This window comes from Mytilus edulis, chromosome 9 (genome assembly GCF_963676685.1).
Source record: "Mytilus edulis chromosome 9, xbMytEdul2.2, whole genome shotgun sequence".
Lineage (NCBI taxonomy): Eukaryota > Metazoa > Mollusca > Bivalvia > Mytilida > Mytilidae > Mytilus > Mytilus edulis.
Window position 1 is genome coordinate 85,369,402 of NC_092352.1, and position 23,042 is coordinate 85,392,443.

General features: G+C 32.3%; 1 protein-coding gene across 3 annotated transcripts in view; it reads right to left on the reverse strand.

Annotated features, from left to right (window-relative positions):
* LOC139489270 (integrator complex subunit 1-like) overlaps window positions 1-23,042 on the reverse strand; it is a 65,946-nt gene that overhangs the window by 9,900 nt on the left and 33,004 nt on the right. For all 3 annotated transcript variants that reach the window (XR_011656177.1, XM_071275534.1, XM_071275535.1), the window contains exons 29-38: window positions 21,353-21,415; window positions 20,468-20,527; window positions 19,402-19,494; window positions 16,271-16,445; window positions 15,537-15,666; window positions 14,811-15,086; window positions 14,419-14,506; window positions 13,877-14,103; window positions 12,923-13,049; window positions 9,668-9,801 (exon numbers count right to left, since the gene is read on the reverse strand). Coding sequence is in view for 2 of the 3 variants with exons in the window: in XM_071275534.1 (XP_071131635.1) it covers window positions 9,668-9,801; window positions 12,923-13,049; window positions 13,877-14,103; window positions 14,419-14,506; window positions 14,811-15,086; window positions 15,537-15,666; window positions 16,271-16,445; window positions 19,402-19,494; window positions 20,468-20,527; window positions 21,353-21,415 (1,373 nt within the window). In the remaining variant the exon portion in view is untranslated. The remainder of the gene's footprint in view (window positions 1-9,667; window positions 9,802-12,922; window positions 13,050-13,876; window positions 14,104-14,418; window positions 14,507-14,810; window positions 15,087-15,536; window positions 15,667-16,270; window positions 16,446-19,401; window positions 19,495-20,467; window positions 20,528-21,352; window positions 21,416-23,042) is intronic.

Here is a 23,042-nt window from a genome sequence, read left to right on the forward strand (position 1 = left end):
AAAAAAAACCATCCCCCTTTTTTTACAAAATACTCAATGACTCAAAAATGAAATCTTGAATCATCACCAAAAAGTATATAGATCTTAAGATTAATATAACTGTGAAGTGTGTAAAGTTTTTGCAATAATCAAAAATCGCTTTTGAGATATGGTGCGACATGTGAAAAAAAAAACACACCCCTGTTTTAGTTACAAAGTGCTGTAACTCAAAAAGTTTTAATCTTATTTTAACCAAAAAGTATACAGATCATTTGACCATCATAAGAAACAACTATTTAAAGTTTCATGAAAGTTGAATAAGTCGTTCTCAAGTTACGGTGCGACATGTTTACGCCGGACAGACATACAGACAGACGGACACCGGACATTTGTATACCATAATACGTCCTGTCAAAATTTTGACGGGTGTATAAAAATCAACAGAGGAGTAAAACAAAACCTTTTGGGGACTTAAGGGTAAAAATAATAAGATTTTCTTCAGCTGAATATAAAATGGTTTGTAACTTATGCATAGTACTAAATGAAATAATGAGTGCATATGTGTTTCTTCAAGAATTATCTTCTTTCAATAGTGTAAAAATGGTAATTTAAATAAAGGATAAAAATATGAAAACAACACAGTATACCATACTTATATACATGTTTGATCCTAAGGATATATCCTTAACTCTTACCTAAGTATACCATTCTTATATACATGTTTGATCCTAAGGATATATCCTTAACTCTTACCTAAGTATACCATACTTATCTACATGTTTGATCCTTAGGATATATCCTTAACTCTTACCTAAGTATACCATTCTTATATACATGTTTGATCCTAAGGATATATCCTTAACTCTTACCTAAGTATACCATACTTATATACATGTTTGATCCTAAGGATATATCCTTAACTCTTACCTAATAAAATTGAGAATGGAAATGGGGAATGTCTCAAAGAGACAACAACCCGACCAAATAATAAACAACAGCAGAGGGTCACCAACAGGTCTTCAATGTAGCGAGAAATTCCCGCACCCGGAGTGTACTTATATACATGTTTGATCCTAAGGATATATCCTTAACTCTTACCTATATATACCATACTTATATACATGTTTGATCCTAAGGATATATCCTTAACTCTTACCTAAGTATACCATTCTTATATACATGTTTGATCCTAAGGATATATCCTTAACTCTTACCTAAGTATACCATTCTTATATACATGTTTGATCCTAAGGATATATCCTTAACTCTTACCTAAGTATACCATTCTTATATACATGTTTGATCCTAAGGATATATCCTTAACTCTTACCTAAGTATACCATACTTATATACATGTTTGATCCTAAGGATATATCCTTAACTCTTACCTAAGTATACCATTCTTATATACATGTTTGATCCTAAGGATATATCCTTAACTCTTACCTAAGTATACCATTCTTATATACATGTTTGATCCTAAGGATATATCCTTAACTCTTACCTAAGTATACCATTCTTATATACATGTTTGATCCTAAGGATATATCCTTAACTCTTACCTAAGTATACCATACTTATATACATGTTTGATCCTAAGGATATATCCTTAACTCTTACCTAAGTATACCATTCTTATATACATGTTTGATCCTAAGGATATATCCTTAACTCTTACCTAAGTATACCATTCTTATATACATGTTTGATCCTAAGGATATATCCTTAACTCTTACCTAAGTATACCATTCTTATATACATGTTTGATCCTAAGGATATATCCTTAACTCTTACCTAAGTATACCATACTTATATACATGTTTGATCCTTAGGATATATCCTTAACTCTAACCTAAGTATACCATTCTTATATACATGTAGTAGGTGGTTTTCTATGCGTTAATGAATAACACCAACAAGAGCTAAGGGTTCTGATGCTTTATTGTACCAGTATGTAAATACAAGTCTGAAATAGCAATACAACATATATAAATAACAAGCTATTTCATATAACATAAATATAATACTTTTACGAATATCACAGGTTATAATACAGAAGTATAGTAAATAATACCTTTAACTGTTATTAACTAAGTAGCAAGTAAAATGTATTGCAAGTAGAGAATGTTCAATGTTTACATTCAATGAAATTGACATCGGGTGTCACGTGTACTTTTACAAATGCTTGACCTTTAACTCTACACTAAATCGGAGAGTGCTTTGAGATTTACGTGTATCTGTGTATTTGTATTAAATACTGGTTTACCTTACAAACGGTATATAATAAATGTTACATCTACATTTATTAATAATGACTTCATTAAAATATATAATACGTATAATAATTAACTACATAATATCATACAACAATCATTAAGTTGCAAATATAATAATCATAAAGACTTATGATGTCAGTATTATCGATTCATTAAAAGCTCCAAATTAACGGGAGGTAATTCATGTTTACAATACAATATAAACAAAGTTAAACTATAAATAAATATACTCTTACCACTTGTGGAGTGAGTTGTACTGATAAGGTTAACGGCACATCATATACACATCACACAATCATGTGTTCTATATAATTACATTACATGGAGTCCTGAAACCAAAATACGAACATAAATACTCGGACTCTAATTATAAAAATATACAACGTAACAAATATTCTTTACGCATTCATATTTGTACTTGTTAAAAACTATTTACTACAAAACTATTACTTTATATAAATGGAAACACTTTTCCGCCTTTCACTTAATAAGCCGTCCTTTATAAAATATAGACTATTCCTGACAATAATCAAATAGTAATGTACGCAAATTAACAATACAATTCTACCGTGGCAAATAAACCGTAGATTATAAAATCATATACTTCTAGCTTAATAAAATACTATCATGTACATCTCGTGTACTTGTGTTACATACATGCGATATGAGAAGAACGTTACAAAGCAAAATAGAAACTTTACTAAAATATCATTTACGTGAAAAATATAAATAATGTTAATAAAGAAGTAACTTACAGTATTCTATAATAATGTTGTCCAAAATATATAAGGTTTACAGGTAAACTATGTGGTCAAGATAAACAGACATAAATTCAATGGACTGTCATGGCTATCGTCCCGTGGAAATGTACAGGTACAAAACAAAGGAAATTAAACTTGACCGCGAAAATATTAACAGCCAATCAAATACAATGATTCAAGTAAATCCCTAATGAATATTCATAGCAAATATAGTGAATATTACTATACATAAAAATAGGGTTTGCAAGTAATAATTTAAACTGAATATACAATATTCAAAATATGTAATTAAGCTTTTAATAAATATAGTAATTAAATAGATGATTTTTACAATATATAAAATTATCATAAAAATCACTCTGCTACATTCTCCCCGCTGTAGGAAAATGACTTCCACGTCATTCCCGTCTGTTTCCCCCTTCACTGAAGGTTGACGTCCTCGGCAAGCCATTAACCACTAGTTGGTACTTCGCATGATGTCAAGGATGGTTCTAGACAACTCCATCTCTAAACCTTAAATCTTCCTTTTCTTGCTTCAGACTCCAACCAGTGAACCCTCATTAACCAATCCGGCTGTTGGATAGTAGTAGCCTGCTTGGATACAACATAGTCATCCAAGTATTTCGGTTGTTTCCTTTCCCTCTGAGGTCTAGTTGATACTGGTGGGTCGCGTGGTGGTGTCGGTAGTATACGTCTCCTTCAAATTCGTGGTTGTTGTTCCGGAGCTATGGTGGGTCCATCTGCCTCTTCATGTGATAAGTCTGTTGGCGCACTCTCATCTCGATCAATAGAAGTGTTTTCTTCAGTAGTCTGAGCAGTCGCTTCTTCAGGTTCCTCATCACTCACAGGGTTTGGTTCTGCAGCTGTATTAATGTCCACAGGAAGAGCGTCCCCTCCTAAACCAGTTCCCTGCTGATCACTACTCTCAGCTCCATCATGGCCGTCACCAGTGAAACCAAGAGTTCCTTCTTCTTGTAGGTCCACAACTGGTACATCACTGTTAGTGTTGTCCTGTGTATCCTGATCAAGTATATAATATCCATACTCCTGCTCCGACTCCTCATCTGATACTTCATCAGTGGTCCTGTTCTCACTGTTCCCTTCAGATTTCGTCGGTTCCTCGGGCTGCTTCTTTCTTCTTTGTCTGGGCGCAGGACGTTTCTTTTCTTTATCAATAATATCTTTGGGCAGATCTCCAATAGGTAAGAACAGATTCCTATGTAGAGTCCTCTTTCTTCCTTCTTTATTCTCTTTCTGAACCACGTACACTGGTATTCCAAAATTAGGCTGACTAATTATCAGGTACGGGTCATCTTCCCACCTATCTGCTAACTTGTGCTTTCCATCAAAGGCTAGTGTCTTAACTAAGACTCTATCTCCAGGCTTTAGCACAGCTCCTTTTACTTTCTGGTCGTAGTGTGTCTTCTGTCGTTTCTGGGCAGCAAAGATGTTCCTTGTTGCTGTATCATATGCTTTGCGTAGTCTTTCTTGCATTTCCTCTGCATACTTAGTTGTGGTAATACCATCTGTAGTCTTTCAAGATGTTCTTCGTACGTCTCCGAAAAGATGATCAAGTCGTCAAGGTATATAAAGCATATATCTAGGTGAAGATCTCCAAGTATCTGTTCCATGAGACGTTGGTAAGTTGCTGGACTGTTTACGAGGCCAAACGGAAGTCTGTTAAATTCATAGAAACCAAGAGGGCCGACTGTAAATGCTGTTCTAGCCTTGTGTGTCTCTTCTACCTCTACTTGGTGATAACCACTCTTCATGTCCATGACGGTATAGTAGTTGTTTCCTCCCAAGGCGTCAAGGATTTCTTCGCTTCACGTTGGGCGCCATTTGTAGTAGGTGGTTTTCTATGCGTTAATGAATAACACCAACAAGAGCTAAGGGTTCTGATGCTTTATTGTACCAGTATGTAAATACAAGTCTGAAATAGCAATACAACATATATAAATAACAAGCTATTTCATATAACATAAATATAATACTTTTACGAATATCACAGGTTATAATACAGAAGTATAGTAAATAATACCTTTAACTGTTATTAACTAAGTAGCAAGTAAAATGTATTGCAAGTAGAGAATGTTCAATGTTTACATTCAATGAAATTGACATCGGGTGTCACGTGTACTTTTACAAATGCTTGACCTTTAACTCTACACTAAATCGGAGAGTGCTTTGAGATTTACGTGTATCTGTGTATTTGTATTAAATACTGGTTTACCTTACAAACGGTATATAATAAATGTTACATCTACATTTATTAATAATGACTTCATTAAAATATATAATACGTATAATAATTAACTACATAATATCATACAACAATCATTAAGTTGCAAATATAATAATCATAAAGACTTATGATGTCAGTATTATCGATTCATTAAAAGCTCCAAATTAACGGGAGGTAATTCATGTTTACAATACAATATAAACAAAGTTAAACTATAAATAAATATACTCTTACCACTTGTGGAGTGAGTTGTACTGATAAGGTTAACGGCACATCATATACACATCACACAATCATGTGTTCTATATAATTACATTACATGGAGTCCTGAAACCAAAATACGAACATAAATACTCGGACTCTAATTATAAAAATATACAACGTAACAAATATTCTTTACGCATTCATATTTGTACTTGTTAAAAACTATTTACTACAAAACTATTACTTTATATAAATGGAAACACTTTTCCGTCTTTCACTTAATAAGCCGTCCTTTATAAAATATAGACTATTCCTGACAATAATCAAATAGTAATGTACGCAAATTAACAATACAATTCTACCGTGGCAAATAAACCGTAGATTATAAAATCATATACTTCTAGCTTAATAAAATACTATCATGTACATCTCGTGTACTTGTGTTACATACATGCGATATGAGAAGAACGTTACAAAGCAAAATAGAAACTTTACTAAAATATCATTTACGTGAAAAATATAAATAATGTTAATAAAGAAGTAACTTACAGTATTCTATAATAATGTTGTCCAAAATATATAAGGTTTACAGGTAAACTATGTGGTCAAGATAAACAGACATAAATTCAATGGACTGTCATGGCTATCGTCCCGTGGAAATGTACAGGTACAAAACAAAGGAAATTAAACTTGACCGCGAAAATATTAACAGCCAATCAAATACAATGATTCAAGTAAATCCCTAATGAATATTCATAGCAAATATAGTGAATATTACTATACATAAAAATAGGGTTTGCAAGTAATAATTTAAACTGAATATACAATATTCAAAATATGTAATTAAGCTTTTAATAAATATAGTAATTAAATAGATGATTTTTACAATATATAAAATTATCATAAAAATCACTCTGCTACATTCTCCCCGCTGTAGGAAAATGACTTCCACGTCATTCCCGTCTGTTTCCCCCTTCACTGAAGGTTGACGTCCTCGGCAAGCCATTAACCACTAGTTGGTACTTCGCATGATGTCAAGGATGGTTCTAGACAACTCCATCTCTAAACCTTAAATCTTCCTTTTCTTGCTTCAGACTCCAACCAGTGAACCCTCATTAACCAATCCGGCTGTTGGATAGTAGTAGCCTGCTTGGATACAACATAGTCATCCAAGTATTTCGGTTGTTTCCTTTCCCTCTGAGGTCTAGTTGATACTGGTGGGTCGCGTGGTGGTGTCGGTAGTATACGTCTCCTTCAAATTCGTGGTTGTTGTTCCGGAGCTATGGTGGGTCCATCTGCCTCTTCATGTGATAAGTCTGTTGGCGCACTCTCATCTCGATCAATAGAAGTGTTTTCTTCAGTAGTCTGAGCAGTCGCTTCTTCAGGTTCCTCATCACTCACAGGGTTTGGTTCTGCAGCTGTATTAATGTCCACAGGAAGAGCGTCCCCTCCTAAACCAGTTCCCTGCTGATCACTACTCTCAGCTCCATCATGGCCGTCACCAGTGAAACCAAGAGTTCCTTCTTCTTGTAGGTCCACAACTGGTACATCACTGTTAGTGTTGTCCTGTGTATCCTGATCAAGTATATAATATCCATACTCCTGCTCCGACTCCTCATCTGATACTTCATCAGTGGTCCTGTTCTCACTGTTCCCTTCAGATTTCGTCGGTTCCTCGGGCTGCTTCTTTCTTCTTTGTCTGGGCGCAGGACGTTTCTTTTCTTTATCAATAATATCTTTGGGCAGATCTCCAATAGGTAAGAACAGATTCCTATGTAGAGTCCTCTTTCTTCCTTCTTTATTCTCTTTCTGAACCACGTACACTGGTATTCCAAAATTAGGCTGACTAATTATCAGGTACGGGTCATCTTCCCACCTATCTGCTAACTTGTGCTTTCCATCAAAGGCTAGTGTCTTAACTAAGACTCTATCTCCAGGCTTTAGCACAGCTCCTTTTACTTTCTGGTCGTAGTGTGTCTTCTGTCGTTTCTGGGCAGCAAAGATGTTCCTTGTTGCTGTATCATATGCTTTGCGTAGTCTTTCTTGCATTTCCTCTGCATACTTAGTTGTGGTAATACCATCTGTAGTCTTTCAAGATGTTCTTCGTACGTCTCCGAAAAGATGATCAAGTCGTCAAGGTATATAAAGCATATATCTAGGTGAAGATCTCCAAGTATCTGTTCCATGAGACGTTGGTAAGTTGCTGGACTGTTTACGAGGCCAAACGGAAGTCTGTTAAATTCATAGAAACCAAGAGGGCCGACTGTAAATGCTGTTCTAGCCTTGTGTGTCTCTTCTACCTCTACTTGGTGATAACCACTCTTCATGTCCATGACGGTATAGTAGTTGTTTCCTCCCAAGGCGTCAAGGATTTCTTCGCTTCACGTTGGGCGCCATTTGTAGTAGGTGGTTTTCTATGCGTTAATGAATAACACCAACAAGAGCTAAGGGTTCTGATGCTTTATTGTACCAGTATGTAAATACAAGTCTGAAATAGCAATACAACATATATAAATAACAAGCTATTTCATATAACATAAATATAATACTTTTACGAATATCACAGGTTATAATACAGAAGTATAGTAAATAATACCTTTAACTGTTATTAACTAAGTAGCAAGTAAAATGTATTGCAAGTAGAGAATGTTCAATGTTTACATTCAATGAAATTGACATCGGGTGTCACGTGTACTTTTACAAATGCTTGACCTTTAACTCTACACTAAATCGGAGAGTGCTTTGAGATTTACGTGTATCTGTGTATTTGTATTAAATACTGGTTTACCTTACAAACGGTATATAATAAATGTTACATCTACATTTATTAATAATGACTTCATTAAAATATATAATACGTATAATAATTAACTACATAATATCATACAACAATCATTAAGTTGCAAATATAATAATCATAAAGACTTATGATGTCAGTATTATCGATTCATTAAAAGCTCCAAATTAACGGGAGGTAATTCATGTTTACAATACAATATAAACAAAGTTAAACTATAAATAAATATACTCTTACCACTTGTGGAGTGAGTTGTACTGATAAGGTTAACGGCACATCATATACACATCACACAATCATGTGTTCTATATAATTACATTACATGGAGTCCTGAAACCAAAATACGAACATAAATACTCGGACTCTAATTATAAAAATATACAACGTAACAAATATTCTTTACGCATTCATATTTGTACTTGTTAAAAACTATTTACTACAAAACTATTACTTTATATAAATGGAAACACTTTTCCGTCTTTCACTTAATAAGCCGTCCTTTATAAAATATAGACTATTCCTGACAATAATCAAATAGTAATGTACGCAAATTAACAATACAATTCTACCGTGGCAAATAAACCGTAGATTATAAAATCATATACTTCTAGCTTAATAAAATACTATCATGTACATCTCGTGTACTTGTGTTACATACATGCGATATGAGAAGAACGTTACAAAGCAAAATAGAAACTTTACTAAAATATCATTTACGTGAAAAATATAAATAATGTTAATAAAGAAGTAACTTACAGTATTCTATAATAATGTTGTCCAAAATATATAAGGTTTACAGGTAAACTATGTGGTCAAGATAAACAGACATAAATTCAATGGACTGTCATGGCTATCGTCCCGTGGAAATGTACAGGTACAAAACAAAGGAAATTAAACTTGACCGCGAAAATATTAACAGCCAATCAAATACAATGATTCAAGTAAATCCCTAATGAATATTCATAGCAAATATAGTGAATATTACTATACATAAAAATAGGGTTTGCAAGTAATAATTTAAACTGAATATACAATATTCAAAATATGTAATTAAGCTTTTAATAAATATAGTAATTAAATAGATGATTTTTACAATATATAAAATTATCATAAAAATCACTCTGCTACATACATGTTTGATCCTAAGGATATATCCTTAACTCTAACCTAAGTATACCATTCTTATATACATGTTTGATCCTAAGGATATATCCTTAACTCTTACCTAAGTATACCATTCTTATATACATGTTTGATCCTAAGGATATATCCTTAACTCTTACCTAAGTATACCATTCTTATATACATGTTTGATCCTAAGGATATATCCTTAACTCTTACCTAAGTATACCATTCTTATATACATGTTTGATCCTTAGGATATACCCTTAGATGTAGCTCTTACCTAAGTAACAGAACAGGATGTTGAGCAGCTAGTTTCTTCAATGCCAGTGTGGCATCAGACATTCTTTCCTCTGCCCTCCTGCCATGGCCACCCTCTCCTAGACCAGTTAGAAGTCTATGTGAAACCAAGTCCACCTGAAAAGTATTCATATTTTTTTAATTCAACTAGCATGAATGATACAATAAATAAAAGGCATGAACATTATTTCAATTACCTTTGATTCAAGAACTATATCATATTGGATAAAAATGAAATTTTAACACAAAAAATAATTTCTCAGCAAAAATCTTTGACACATAGGTGGAAAAAGTCATTGTTTGCTTAATTTTTTCTGTTCATTGCTTGTTTAATCACAAATACTTAAATAAATACTGAAAATTCAGAAGTTATTGCGAGGTTTTTATAATTGTGAACCAGATGCTCCGCAGGGCGTAGCTTTATACGACCGCAGAGGTTGAACCCTGAACGGTTGGGGCAAGTATGGACACAACATTCAAGCTGGATTCAGCTCTAAATTTGGATTGTGATTAAATAGTTGACACAGCATAGGTTTCTGACACAGAATGAATGTGTTCTAATGAACTTAAAATTTTTGTTTTCTCTTAGAGCAATTCACTATGCTGTTGAATATTAATCCTCTCAAAACAAGAATGTGTCCTCAGTACACAAATGCCCCACTCGCACTATCATTTTCCATGTTCAGTGGACCGTGAAATTGGGGTAAAAACTCTAATTTGGCATTAAAATTAGAAAGATCATATCATAGGGGACATGTGTACTAAGTTTGAAGTCGATTGGACTTAAACTTCATCAAAAACTACCTTGACCAAAAACTTTAACCTGAAGCGGGACAGACGGACGGACGAACGGACAGACGGACGGACGGACGGACGCACAGACCAGAAAACATAATGCCCCTCTACTATCGTAGGTGGGGCATAAAAATGTTTGAAGAAATTTTCTTTTTTATTTATGAAATTTCAAATGAGAAAAATTGAACCCAATTTTTTTAATCACATCCCCCTTTCCCTTATTCCAAAACTAATCTCAATTAAAATTTCTAATGGAGTTTGCAACAATAACTACTCATTTAAATACATCATAAAATATTAAGATGTAAAAAAAACTGCTTGTTATCACTGAATGTTATTTATTATAATTTATCAGTTGGTAGTAAAAAGTGAATATACATTGTATATTGTATATAACAAAGATTTAAGTTGATTCTGGACAAAGAAAGATAACTCCAATTAAAAAAAAAATCTTGCTATTTCACAATATTGTGCAATTAGATATTTCTTGCCATTGCGCAATACTGTGCAATTGAAAAGACTTGCTATTGCACAATACTTAATATAATAATTTTAGATCCTGATTTGGACCAACTTGAAAACTGGGCCCATAATAAAAAATCTAAGTACATTTTTTGATTCAGCATATCAAAGAACCCCAAGATTTCAATTTTTGTTAAAATCAGACTAAGTTTAATTTTGGACCCTTGGGACTTTAGTGTAGACCAATTTGAAAACAGGACCAAAAATGAAGAATCTACATACACAGTTAGATTTGGTATATCAAAGAACCCATTTATTCAATTTTTGATGAAATCAAACAAAGTTTAATTTTGGACCCCGATTTGGACCAACTTGAAAACTGGGCCAATAATCAAGAATCTAAGTACATTTTTAGATTCAGCATATCAAAGAACCTAACTGATTCATTTTTTGTCAAAATCAAACTAAGTTTAATTTTGGACCCTTTGGACCTTAATGTAGACCAATTTGAAAACGGGACCAAAAGTTAAGAATCTACATACACAGTCATGACAGTTAGATTCGGCATATCAAAGAACCCCAATTATTCAATTTTGATGAAATCAAACAAAGTTTAATTTTGGACCCTTTGGGCCCCTTATTCTGTTGGGACCAAAACTCCCAAAATCAATACCAACCTTCCTTTTATGGTCATAAACCTTGTGTTTAAATTTCATCGATTTCTATTAACTTATATTAACGTTATGGTGCGAAAACCAAGAAAAATGCTTATTTGGGTCCCTTTTTGGCCCCTAATTCCTAAACTGTTGGGACCTAAACTCCCAAAATCAATACCAACCTTCCTTTTGTAGTCATTAACATTGTGTTTAAATTTCATTGATTTCTATTTACTTAAACTAAAGTTATTGTGCGAAAACCAAGAATAATGCTTATTTGGGCCCTTTTTTGGCCCCTAATTCCTAAACTGTTGAAACCTAAACTCCCAAAATCAATCCCAACCGTTCTTTTGTGGTCATAAACCTTGTGTCAAAATTTCATAGATTTCTATTAACTTAAACTAAAGTTATAGTGCGAAAACCAAGAAAATGCTTATTTGGGCCCTTTTTGGCCCCTAATTCCTAAAATGTTGGGACCAAAACTCCCAAAATCAATACCAACCTTCCTTTTGTGGTCATAAACCTTGTGTTAAAATTTCATAGATTTCCATTCACTTTTACTAAAGTTAGAGTGCGAAAACTAAAAGTATTCGGACGCCGGACGACGCCGACGACGACGCCGACGCTGACGCCAACGTGATAGCAATATACGACGAAAAATTTTTCAAATTTTGCGGTCGTATAAAAATGTGACAGGAATTTATTAAATTGGTTGCAATGAATTACATTGACTTCCCAGTTAGATTAAAACTGATAATTTCACATGTGAAATAAACGTGGTTATTTCACTCTCTGACGTCATACAACAATAGGCGTTGTCAAGACGTCGATAACGTCGGATCAAAACAAATTGTCAATGCGTAGGAAAAAGATATAGTTCCTTACATTTTCTACATTAATTTCATAAAAAAAAAGCCATTTGCCAATGTAATAAAAAGAATAACTAATCGCCGTATTTGAATATAAAAAATAAGACAACTGGTGACCGAACGCCGCTATGGATTAAACTCGTGCTGCGCACTCGTTTAATCCATGCGTCGTTCGGTCACGCGTTGTCTTATTTTTGATATTCAAATACGGTGATTAGTTATACTATAAATAATCGCAATAATTTAAACTTTTGAAATCTTTAACATAAAATATACAGGATTTTCCTCAATATCCCAAAAATTAAAAACGCATTTTAAACTTAAATGACAGAATCGCAATAATAAATGCATGCAATAATTTCTGAATTTACAGTATGACATCTTTTTACAATTTACCCTACCTGAGTGACAAATGTGTGTGATGTTTTTATATCATCTTTTTACAATTTACCCTACCTGAGTGACAAATGTGTGTGATGTTTTTATATCAGTGAGACACACAGTTGAATCGGCCATCAGGAACAATATCTTAGGACACTGGGAATACAACTCCATCAGAACATGTTCATAAATACTTTTGTACCTATAAATAAACAATAAGAGTAGTGTTAAATGCTTCAGTGTATACTGTTTGCCATCATCTTATAAATATAATGCTTCAAGAAGGTTTTTTTTCATGCAATTATGGTTGTCAACGTTGATAGGGGAGAAAAATGTAAGATTAATAAATGTCGGAGTTTACAGAAAATGATGGTAACAAATATGAACTGTAAAAGGCAAACATAATACTATTTTAATGAAAGTATTATTTTAATATATGTAAGTATCTTTTTTTGGTGCAGTAACTAAAACATGGCAAAATTTCTGGAATTTCATCTCTTAACATAGGAGTGGCGGGGACCTAATGTGAGAAAAGCTTTATGTAGTTTATTTTTTTTCTTGTAATTTGGCAATTCTTTCATTTTGTAGGTAAAAAATTGTAACTACAAATTGAAAATGTAAAACAACACCATTCAGACCTTAGATTTTGCCTTGGTTTAACCTGAGAAGATCAACACATACTTTTTTTTTAAATAGCATCTTTAACAATTTCAAAACAATTAACACATTTTAACAGCTTCTTAAAAACATGAATAATTGCAAATTAGCTACCATAAGGACAGCACTTAAAGCACATATTGTGGATTCATTTTTTCCTGTGAGTACCAATGTTCATTGATTGAGAAATACTTGCAATTTTTAGTGGATATTTGATATCCTGCTTTTGCTAAAGCCAACATAAAATCCTATATAAAATTTGTAATTCGTTGAACATTGGAATTAAGTTTCTAGGTAACCACAAAATCCATGAAAATTGGTATCCAACAAATAATAATGATTCCACAGTACCACAAGCCCTACATATATTACCTGTTATCATGAATAGCTGTAACCACATGCTTTATAACACATTTCATAGACATATCATTTTCTCCTATACAGGACATCAATAATTTACTTCTGTGTCTAATTCTATCTTCTGTAGTGCTGCCATCTACTGACTTGTCTGTTACCATGCCAACTTCCTGAACTATGAACTCTACCACAGATATTACATGCTGTGGCATCAAAGCTAAAACATCTTCTAGTGTATGATTCTGAAATAAATATATTGTAATGTATAAAATGTTTCAAATTTTTAATGTCACAAAGCCTTTTAAAGCCGACTATATTGTATGGGATTTTCTCATTGTTGAAGGTGGGGCTGTGACAAACTGTAGTTGGATTAATAATATATAAATTAGGGTGATTTAAAGCTCCAGATTTTTAAACATTTGTTTATTGATATGGTGGTATATTGATCTGTAGATACATTTTTGTGTTGATTTGGTGCTTTCTTTCTTATTAATGTACCTCCTTAATAATTTTTTATGTTCTTTTTTTATTTTTTCACTAAGATTTATAAAGCATACCTTGGGTAACTTCTGTTCTCTACCTCTCCAGATCTTCGGTATTTGTAAGCATGCCCAAAGGAAATCTAACACAGCTGTTGGATTGTAGCTGTTAATCAAAACAATTCCCACGTTACATATCAAACTGAATTTTTTGCCAAATACAATTTATATAAAAGATTTTTTGTAAACATATGCATCTTAATAAGCAAGATAATTGAACCATCTATTCAAAATATCTTTATTTTTCAATTATTTCCATATTCTATTAATCATTCTTATGAAAAACATTAACTCTAACATTTTTATCTTAAAATATATTATAAGATTTAGAAAAAATTTAATAGCTTTCACACAATTTTTAAAATACCAAAAAACCATCATATAGTTGACATTATGATGTATTTTCATACCTGTTTATAAGATCTGGTTTCAGGACAGTATGGATACATTGGTGCAATGATGACCAACTAGTTTGATGAGTCAGCAATGCCAATAGGAATGACCGACTGTCAGGGGAAGTAACTTGTGATTGACCAGAAGGGGAGGTAACATCGGATGTCGTCTGCTGTTGAGCAAACAGTAGTTGTTGTTGTAACTCTGGAACCAGCTGAACAATTTCTGGATCTAAAAGTTCTAACCAATCAACAAGCAGAGTAGACATTCCTTTGGTTAGATGAGTATTTTCTCTGAAAAACAAATTTATATACACGATATACTGTCAGATAAACTATATATTAAAATTGAAATAAGAAATATTTTATGTCATGAGCTTGTAGTTCTTTTGCAACACATAAAACTAAGGTATAGAGATAATTTTAAATAAATTGTGCCCAAAGTCATGATTAAACTGTTTTGGTTTTTTCTTGGGACAAATGTCATCTTTTTAATTAGACTTGACAATTTAAATCTCACTAAATCCTCCACCTTTTCAAGAAATAAGTATTTCATAAGTTTCCCAAAGTGCTGTTTTATCCTTTTTTATTTGCTTCCCTTGAAGACTACGTGGAAAATACAATGTAAAATATTGTGGATTTCAAACAACAAACTGATATTGAAGTCCAAGAGTACACAGTATTTAATATTTTGGATTATAAACACATTTACTGGAATAATAGTTCTAGGTGTACAGTATTTACCTATGTAGTATTGATGTACAAGCCACTTCTGATGCCTTGGTATTATCACCTGACTTAATCAAATCCCTCATACATTTCTTGACGAGGCTTTCTACGGTCTGTTTACCCTCCTCTGCCTTTGTACTGATATCTGAAAAAATATTCAAGTGCAGCTAATGTAGACCTTTCACCTGATCAAGGGTACTATATTAATGTTTAACGAGTCCATACAAGATTTTTATTTGGCTTCAATATGATTTTAGGTGACTTGTAAATAATGTTTATATAGAGAGATGAAATTTCATTTTGTTCAAGTTGACCAACTTTTTGCACAATTAGTATAGAAAATTTCATGAAAATTGTAATTGTCAGAACTTTTTTTTGAATGCCTGTAGATCTGTAGTTGTTTTTTAGTACATTGGTATATAATTATGACTTACAGGCTGACTTGAACTGTTTTTCTACCTAACCGACTATTTGTTGAAAGTCTGCAGAAATCAGACATGTGCGTCATACCATAATATGTACTGTTTTTTTTCACTGATTTTCATTTACATTAATGGTCCCTAATGTTGTAATGCTCTATGACAACTTTTAAAAAGCTGGTTGTCATTCATTGGTTTAAAAATATTTCAGTCATTTTTCATATTCATTCTCTCTTGGAATCTTTACTTATATATAATATATATAATTTTAGATAATAATATTTTTTTGTAAGATTCAATTATACATTGTAACGGTTATGGAATTTTTACCTTGCAGAATACTGTCAACAGTACCAAGTGTCGTCTGCTGTGGTTGGTCTTGATCAGATGAAAGTTTTGCATCCTGAAATTTAACTAAGATAGGAGTCAGCACTGAAGTTTTAAGAGTTTTTGAAGCCTCAAATAAATCTTTCATCAAGATGTTGAGATGCTGTCCTAGAATTGCCTGTAATACAAATTACGTAAATTAATCAAATGACCATTGTTTTGTTAATTTTGTATTTATTGTATTTACATTGTGTCATAGATCAAATTTATTCATTCAATCTATATTCCCTTTTTGTTAATATGTCTTTTGATTGAGTAAAGCCATTTCAATTGATATTTCATATATTATTAATTCGTATATTTTAACAAATTTGATTCATTTAGGGATAGTCGCATGTTAAACTATATTTTCGAAGGTAGAGAGAAAACGGTAGATAGCAAAAAGCATATTGCACAGCAAAAAGCATATAGCACGGTTATTTTTAGAATATCTAAAAAGTGATATACTTAGTGACGTCATGTAATGAATTTCAGGATATTGTTAAACATTTTGCAACAAAGGATATCTGTGATCAATTATTTGACGAAAAAAACTTCAAATACAGCATTATGTCATAAGATGTCAATCAAACAAAAAAAAGTAAATTAAAAAACAACTAATATTTTGTTATTGTCAAGGAGACAATATGATATCTATAAAATTCCAATAAAATCAAATGACGATTTTGATACAAATATGGTTGGAAATTAATAATATTGTAACAAACCTAGGGTTACTATAATACTGTTTAACTCATTCAGGAGGAGTGGAATAATGGTTCAATTCAACGGAAGTGTAAAGAATCAGATGTAATAAGCGTAACGATAATATTTATTTAAGCAGTATTTTTTGACTTGTTATTTCATCAACAATAAATACACATTCAACATTCAACAAATAACAACAATGCGTCGGGTGGTCACCAAGAACTTGAACTAGTTATAACTTATAATCATTAGAGAAACACAACGGAAAATCATCTAATTAAGAGTTTCTGTTTCAGGACAATAGAAATGACTTGCAAATCCCTTTAAAGAATATCAAGTTTTAGCGCCAAAAGTCTAGTTTCGCGCCAAAAGTTTAGTTTCGCTAAACAGATCAAAATCTAAATATAGACTCAAGTATTTAAATTATCATTAGTACCTTTCTTATTTAACTTTGATTATTTGACTTTTCTATTTTTATGTTGACAGTTCAAAGGATTGATTCAGACTGACATGTTTGTCTACAGGCTCCTATTTATGTCTTTTGGCACTTACTATGACGTTAGAGTAAACATCTAATCGTCCAATCAAAAGCAACGTTTCTTGCGTCTTTTGGCTTGAAATGTTTAAAAAGACCAACAGATTTCGTTATTCTTAGATAAAGAAACATTATTAAGTTGTCCTCACTTTGTCCTTCTTGTCCGAATTATGTTTAAAAGCAAATGAAACTAAAAGGACATTTCTACATAATACTATTTTTAAACGGACAGTAAATTCCTTTCTCACTACGGCGTATGAACTTATGTGTAATTTACCTAACCTTACGCATTAGATATAATGCTTAAATGAGATCAATGAAAACCCTGTTCTATCATAAATAAACACAATGTTAATGAAAAGGGAGGCACAAACATAATAAATACACTATTTATCTGCATTGATAAAGTGTTAATTTAAACAAATAATGATATGAGATCGCAAAGTGAAAGTACAAAACGGTGTCATGGCAGATGTAAACAAGTTGAATCTCACGACAATGTTTGTCAAAATAAATCACTATATGACGGGATAATCAAAGTATTTCATAGGTAAACATTACCAAGATATACATATAAAACTGGCCCTTATCGCTTGCAAAGTACAAATAGTTTAAATCATGAGTATGAAAGTCAATGCATTTATCAGTGTTTGTGCACACCCGAGAAGTTGACCACCCGGCAATATTCAAATAAATATATGTCATATACAATAAATAATACGTTAAATAATAACAATAATAAGTCCAGATTTGTCACAATATAACAAATATAGCCTTTGTATGAGGTCAATACAGGATATATCAACCCAAAGAAGTATATCGACCTCAGACTTTGTCCTCAGTCAATATACTTCTTTCAGGTCAATATATCCTTGTATCTACCTCATACAAAGGCTATATTTGTATAATATGTCTTTCTATATTGTTTGCGGGTAGGGTGAAGGATGGCTTCTATTTAAACTTTTAAACCAGCTGCATTTGTTTGCACCTGTCCTAAGTCAGGAACCTGATGTTCAAAGTTGTCATTTGTTGATGTGGTTCATAAGTTTTCTCTCTTTTTTTATAGTTTTTTAGACTGTTGGTTATCCTGTTTGAATGGTTTTACACTAGTTATTTTTGGGCCCTTTAGAGCTTGCTGTTTGGTGTGAGCCAATGCTCCGTGTTGAAGGCTGTACTTTGACCTATAAGGGTTTACTTTAACAAATTATGACTTGGATTGAGAGTTGTCTCATTGGCACTCATTCCACATCTTCTTATATCTATAAACAGATGAAGCATTATCAACATCAAGCAAAGAATATCTTCAAACATAAGCTAGAGGGCCATCTTAAACTTGTTGTGAGGAAAGACTGTGGCTGTGAGATGGGAAAAAGTAACAAGAGGCTCTCAAGATCCTGAATGGAATCCTTGATTCATCTGAAATTTTCAGGGCTGATAGATCTTGACCAATTGAACAATTATATTACATGTCAGAATTGCTCTAATAGCTTTAATTTTTTGGGATATAAGCCAAAAACTGCATTTGACCCATATCTTCTATTTTTAGCCATGGCAGCCATGTTTATCGATAGATAAAAACTTCGCATACAAGTTATAAACTAGATACCCTAAGGAACACTTAGTTAAAAGTTTGAAGGTATTTAGGCCAATAGTTTAAGAGGAGAAGATTTTTAAATAGTTTACTATGACAGACGACGAAGTAATGGCATAACTCACATAAAAAGTTAATAAAAAAGAAATTCCTTTATTTCGTGTTTGTCTAGTAGTGTGAAGAAATATTTTGTCATGAGTAAATCACTCATATCTAATTTCCCTGCCCCAAAAACTATAACTATTTATATGAATAACATACATTGTGTGAAATCAATATCTTAAACAATGGACAGGACTTTGGATTGGTCAAGATTCCCTTTATAAACTTCTCTCTTTCTGCTCCAATGGTTAGCTGTAAAACAATACAAAAGAAGTTTAAACATTTTGTCTTTCAATTTTCTGCAGTCTGCAAACTTTATAGCATGGCATGTCAGTTAACTGCTAGTAGTCTGTTTTTATTTATGTATTATTGTCATTTTGTTTATTTTCTTTGGTTACATCTTCTGACATCAGACTCGGATTTCTCTTGAACTGAATTTTAATGTGCGTATTGTTATGCGTTTACTTTACTACATTGGTTAGAGGTATAGGGGGAGGGTTGAGATCTCACAAACATGTTTAACCCCGCCGCATTTTTGCGCCTGTCCCAAGTCAGGAGCCTCTGGCCTTTGTTAGTCTTGTATTATTTTAATTAGTATGGCGTTCATTATCACTGGACTAGTATATATTTGTTTAGGGGCCAGCTGAAGGACGCCTCCGGGTGCGGGAATTTCTCGCTACATTGAAGACCTGTTGGTGACCCTCTGCTGTTGTTTTTTATTTGGGCGGGTTGTTGTCTCTTTGACACATTCCCCATTTCCATTCTCAATTTTATTTATAGAAAACAAATTATGTATTTATTTGTGAAGATGCAGTTGTTTCCTATTCTACCTTTTTCTACTGGAAGCTGTTCCAAGAAATATTCTAGGCATTAAAACCCAATGACATTTAATCTAGATGAAGTAGATCCTAATGTTAACTTTTTGTTTAGCTGTTTATTTACATGACAATGGACATATAAATTCATAGTGTTACTCTAAAACAATGACTTTTTACCATCTTTATTCTTAAACCATGACTTGTGACCATCTTTACTCCATAGCAATGACTTGGGACCATCTCAACCCTCTCTTTTTTATAAGATTACATTCAACTGAACTGTTGTTTTTTTGGGGTGGGGGTAAAAAATCTAAATATTTATAACTTAATTTTTCTTACGTTAGAATAAATTTGACCTGTGGACACACTCATTTCAAAACTGAACTGTGGCTTTACAATAATCTTACCTCCAGAATTCCAGAAACAATATTTTGTACTATTGAAATATTAGATGCCCTGGATATAGTCTGAAAATAGAAAATTTTCACAAATAATTGTTTATTCATACACATTTTACAAAATAAAATAATCCAGCTCAAAACTTCCAAACTTGGTCAGGAGAAGCAGCTACTATATATATCTAATCTAATTGTAACTACATCTGAAGAATTCCAAAACCTATACAATTAGAAAAGTTGAAGAATCTAATTATTTTTTTATAATCTTAAAAAGACCTAGTCAATGATCTTTAACAAGACCAAAGTTTACAAATTGCAGATTTCTGTCAAATTTATGATAAGGTAATCTTTTTCACTTGATCAACTAAGGGCTATTCCATTAAAATATATGTGAGAGGGTTGGAAGGGACTATATCCCTAAAACCAAGAACCATTTTTTAACTAACTTTGCATAATGGTAATAGTTGCATACTGAAACAAGAATGTGTCCCCAGTACATGGATGCCCCATCCGCACTATCATTTTCTATGTTCAGTGGACCGTGAAAATCTCTAATTTGGCATTATAATTAGAAAGATCATATCATAGAGATCATGTGTACTAAGTTTCAAGTTGATTGGACTTCAACTTCATCAAAAACTACCTCAACCAAAAACTTTAACCAAAACTTTAACCTGAAGCGGGACGAACAAATGGACAGACGGACGGACAGACAGAAGGATGCACAGACCAGAAAACATAATGCCCATAAATGGGGCATAAAAAGACCCATGAACCACATTGAATGTTTAAACTTCCCTTACTAACCTCCCACTTACATTTTAATGGAATATCCCTAAAATCATATTGGATTAAAATTCAAGAGTTCAAACACTATGAATTTTTCAAACTTACTGTGAGAAGTGTTTGGTAGTTCCTATGATCATCAGAAGAGCTTTTTCCAGTTGTACAGTATACCTTGAAATAATAAAATTAAACTCTCATTCTATAATGATTTTTGTTTTTAAATGTGCCACAAATACTGAAAAAGAAAATATCTGTAGGATATGTGCCCAACATAAATTCAAGGAATCACGTTGTATTTGGGTGTATTTAAAAGAAACAGCATATGAAAAGAGATATAGCAACCCCAAAGCACAATTTAAAACTCATTTATCTAAAATGTTATTTAATACAATCAAGGAGGTTATATTAGAAGGAGAGGACAAAAGACGATAATTACACATTAAATGTTACCGACTTTTCTGTAAGTGGGTGTTAATTAGTTGAGATTGACACTGTCACAGAGGGAGATTTTGTCCTAATTACATACCTGAGTAAGAACGGAAACACCTGAGGTGTCATAAACTGACCGGATATACAATTAATGAAATGTTAATCAGATTTTTTGTGATATTTTTTATTCAGTAATTAAAATTTAAATTTTATGTTACAGTGAGTTGCTTATAGGTGTTACTGTAAAAGTTTACCTATAGCTCAACCTGTTTTTAAAATTGACAACACAATAGGGACATCTAAATTGACCAGTTGGTATTGTTAGATTTAAATCTACCTTGATGCTACCTGTAAAGATTTTTATTCACCTAACCCAAAGTTTCAGCATGCTTTTTTCCTGAACTTTTTCTTACCTAGGATTATTCTATTAAAAAATTGATAGGGAAGAAAATAGTTTTGGTTTTCATTGTTTTAAATCCCTGATATATATAATTTATCTATTTTTTACCTAAAATTCTAAATCAGTAAAAGATTAAATTAAATATGTATTACTATGTTTGAAAATTAAACTGTTTTTACACACTAAATGCTTCTTTAAAATTATAACCCTTATATATAGTATTGTCCAGCTGCCAGTGAAACAAGAAATAGCTGTTCAGGTGTTTACAGTTTAAATTTTCAGATGGATATGTTGTTCATTTCTTCACATGTCCCTTCAAGATTCTCATTTTGGATTATTATTTGCAATGTTTGAAATCTTTTGGTGTCATTGTGCATACAATATTGGATTTATTTTATTTGAATTCACTTCTTAGATTTTTTATAGCAATTTTGCTTCTTAAAATGTGATGTGTTTTTTTCAAGATTTTATTGTCATGAAGGACATCAAGGAGGAAATAATTCATTCAAACTGTTTTGTGGGGCTTACATATGATGTTGTACATGTAAAATTCGAAAATAATTTTGGAGTATACCTTGCTGTGTTTTTTCTTTGAAATCTATTATAATATTAGTGGGACTTTTGTGCATAAAATGCTGTGTTCGCTCAAGGAAATTCAAATTTTCATACGATGGGATTTAGTTATCATGGTTATGTTAAAGATTAAAAAATTTCAAAACTGGAATTCAAGTAGGAGATATAGTGTGAGTTCATCCAACATGTTTCTGTGGCTTTAAATGTGATTTTAAAAACATTCATTATTAATTTGGGATCTATTACAAACTTAAGATGATTTACCATTTAAATGGGATCTTGGAAATGAAATAAAATGTTGAATTAATGCAGTGGATATAGTCTAATCTAGTGATAAAGTGAATAAACAGCTGCGCCATGAGCGCATGATACGCCCGACGTCTTGTGTGGAAGTTT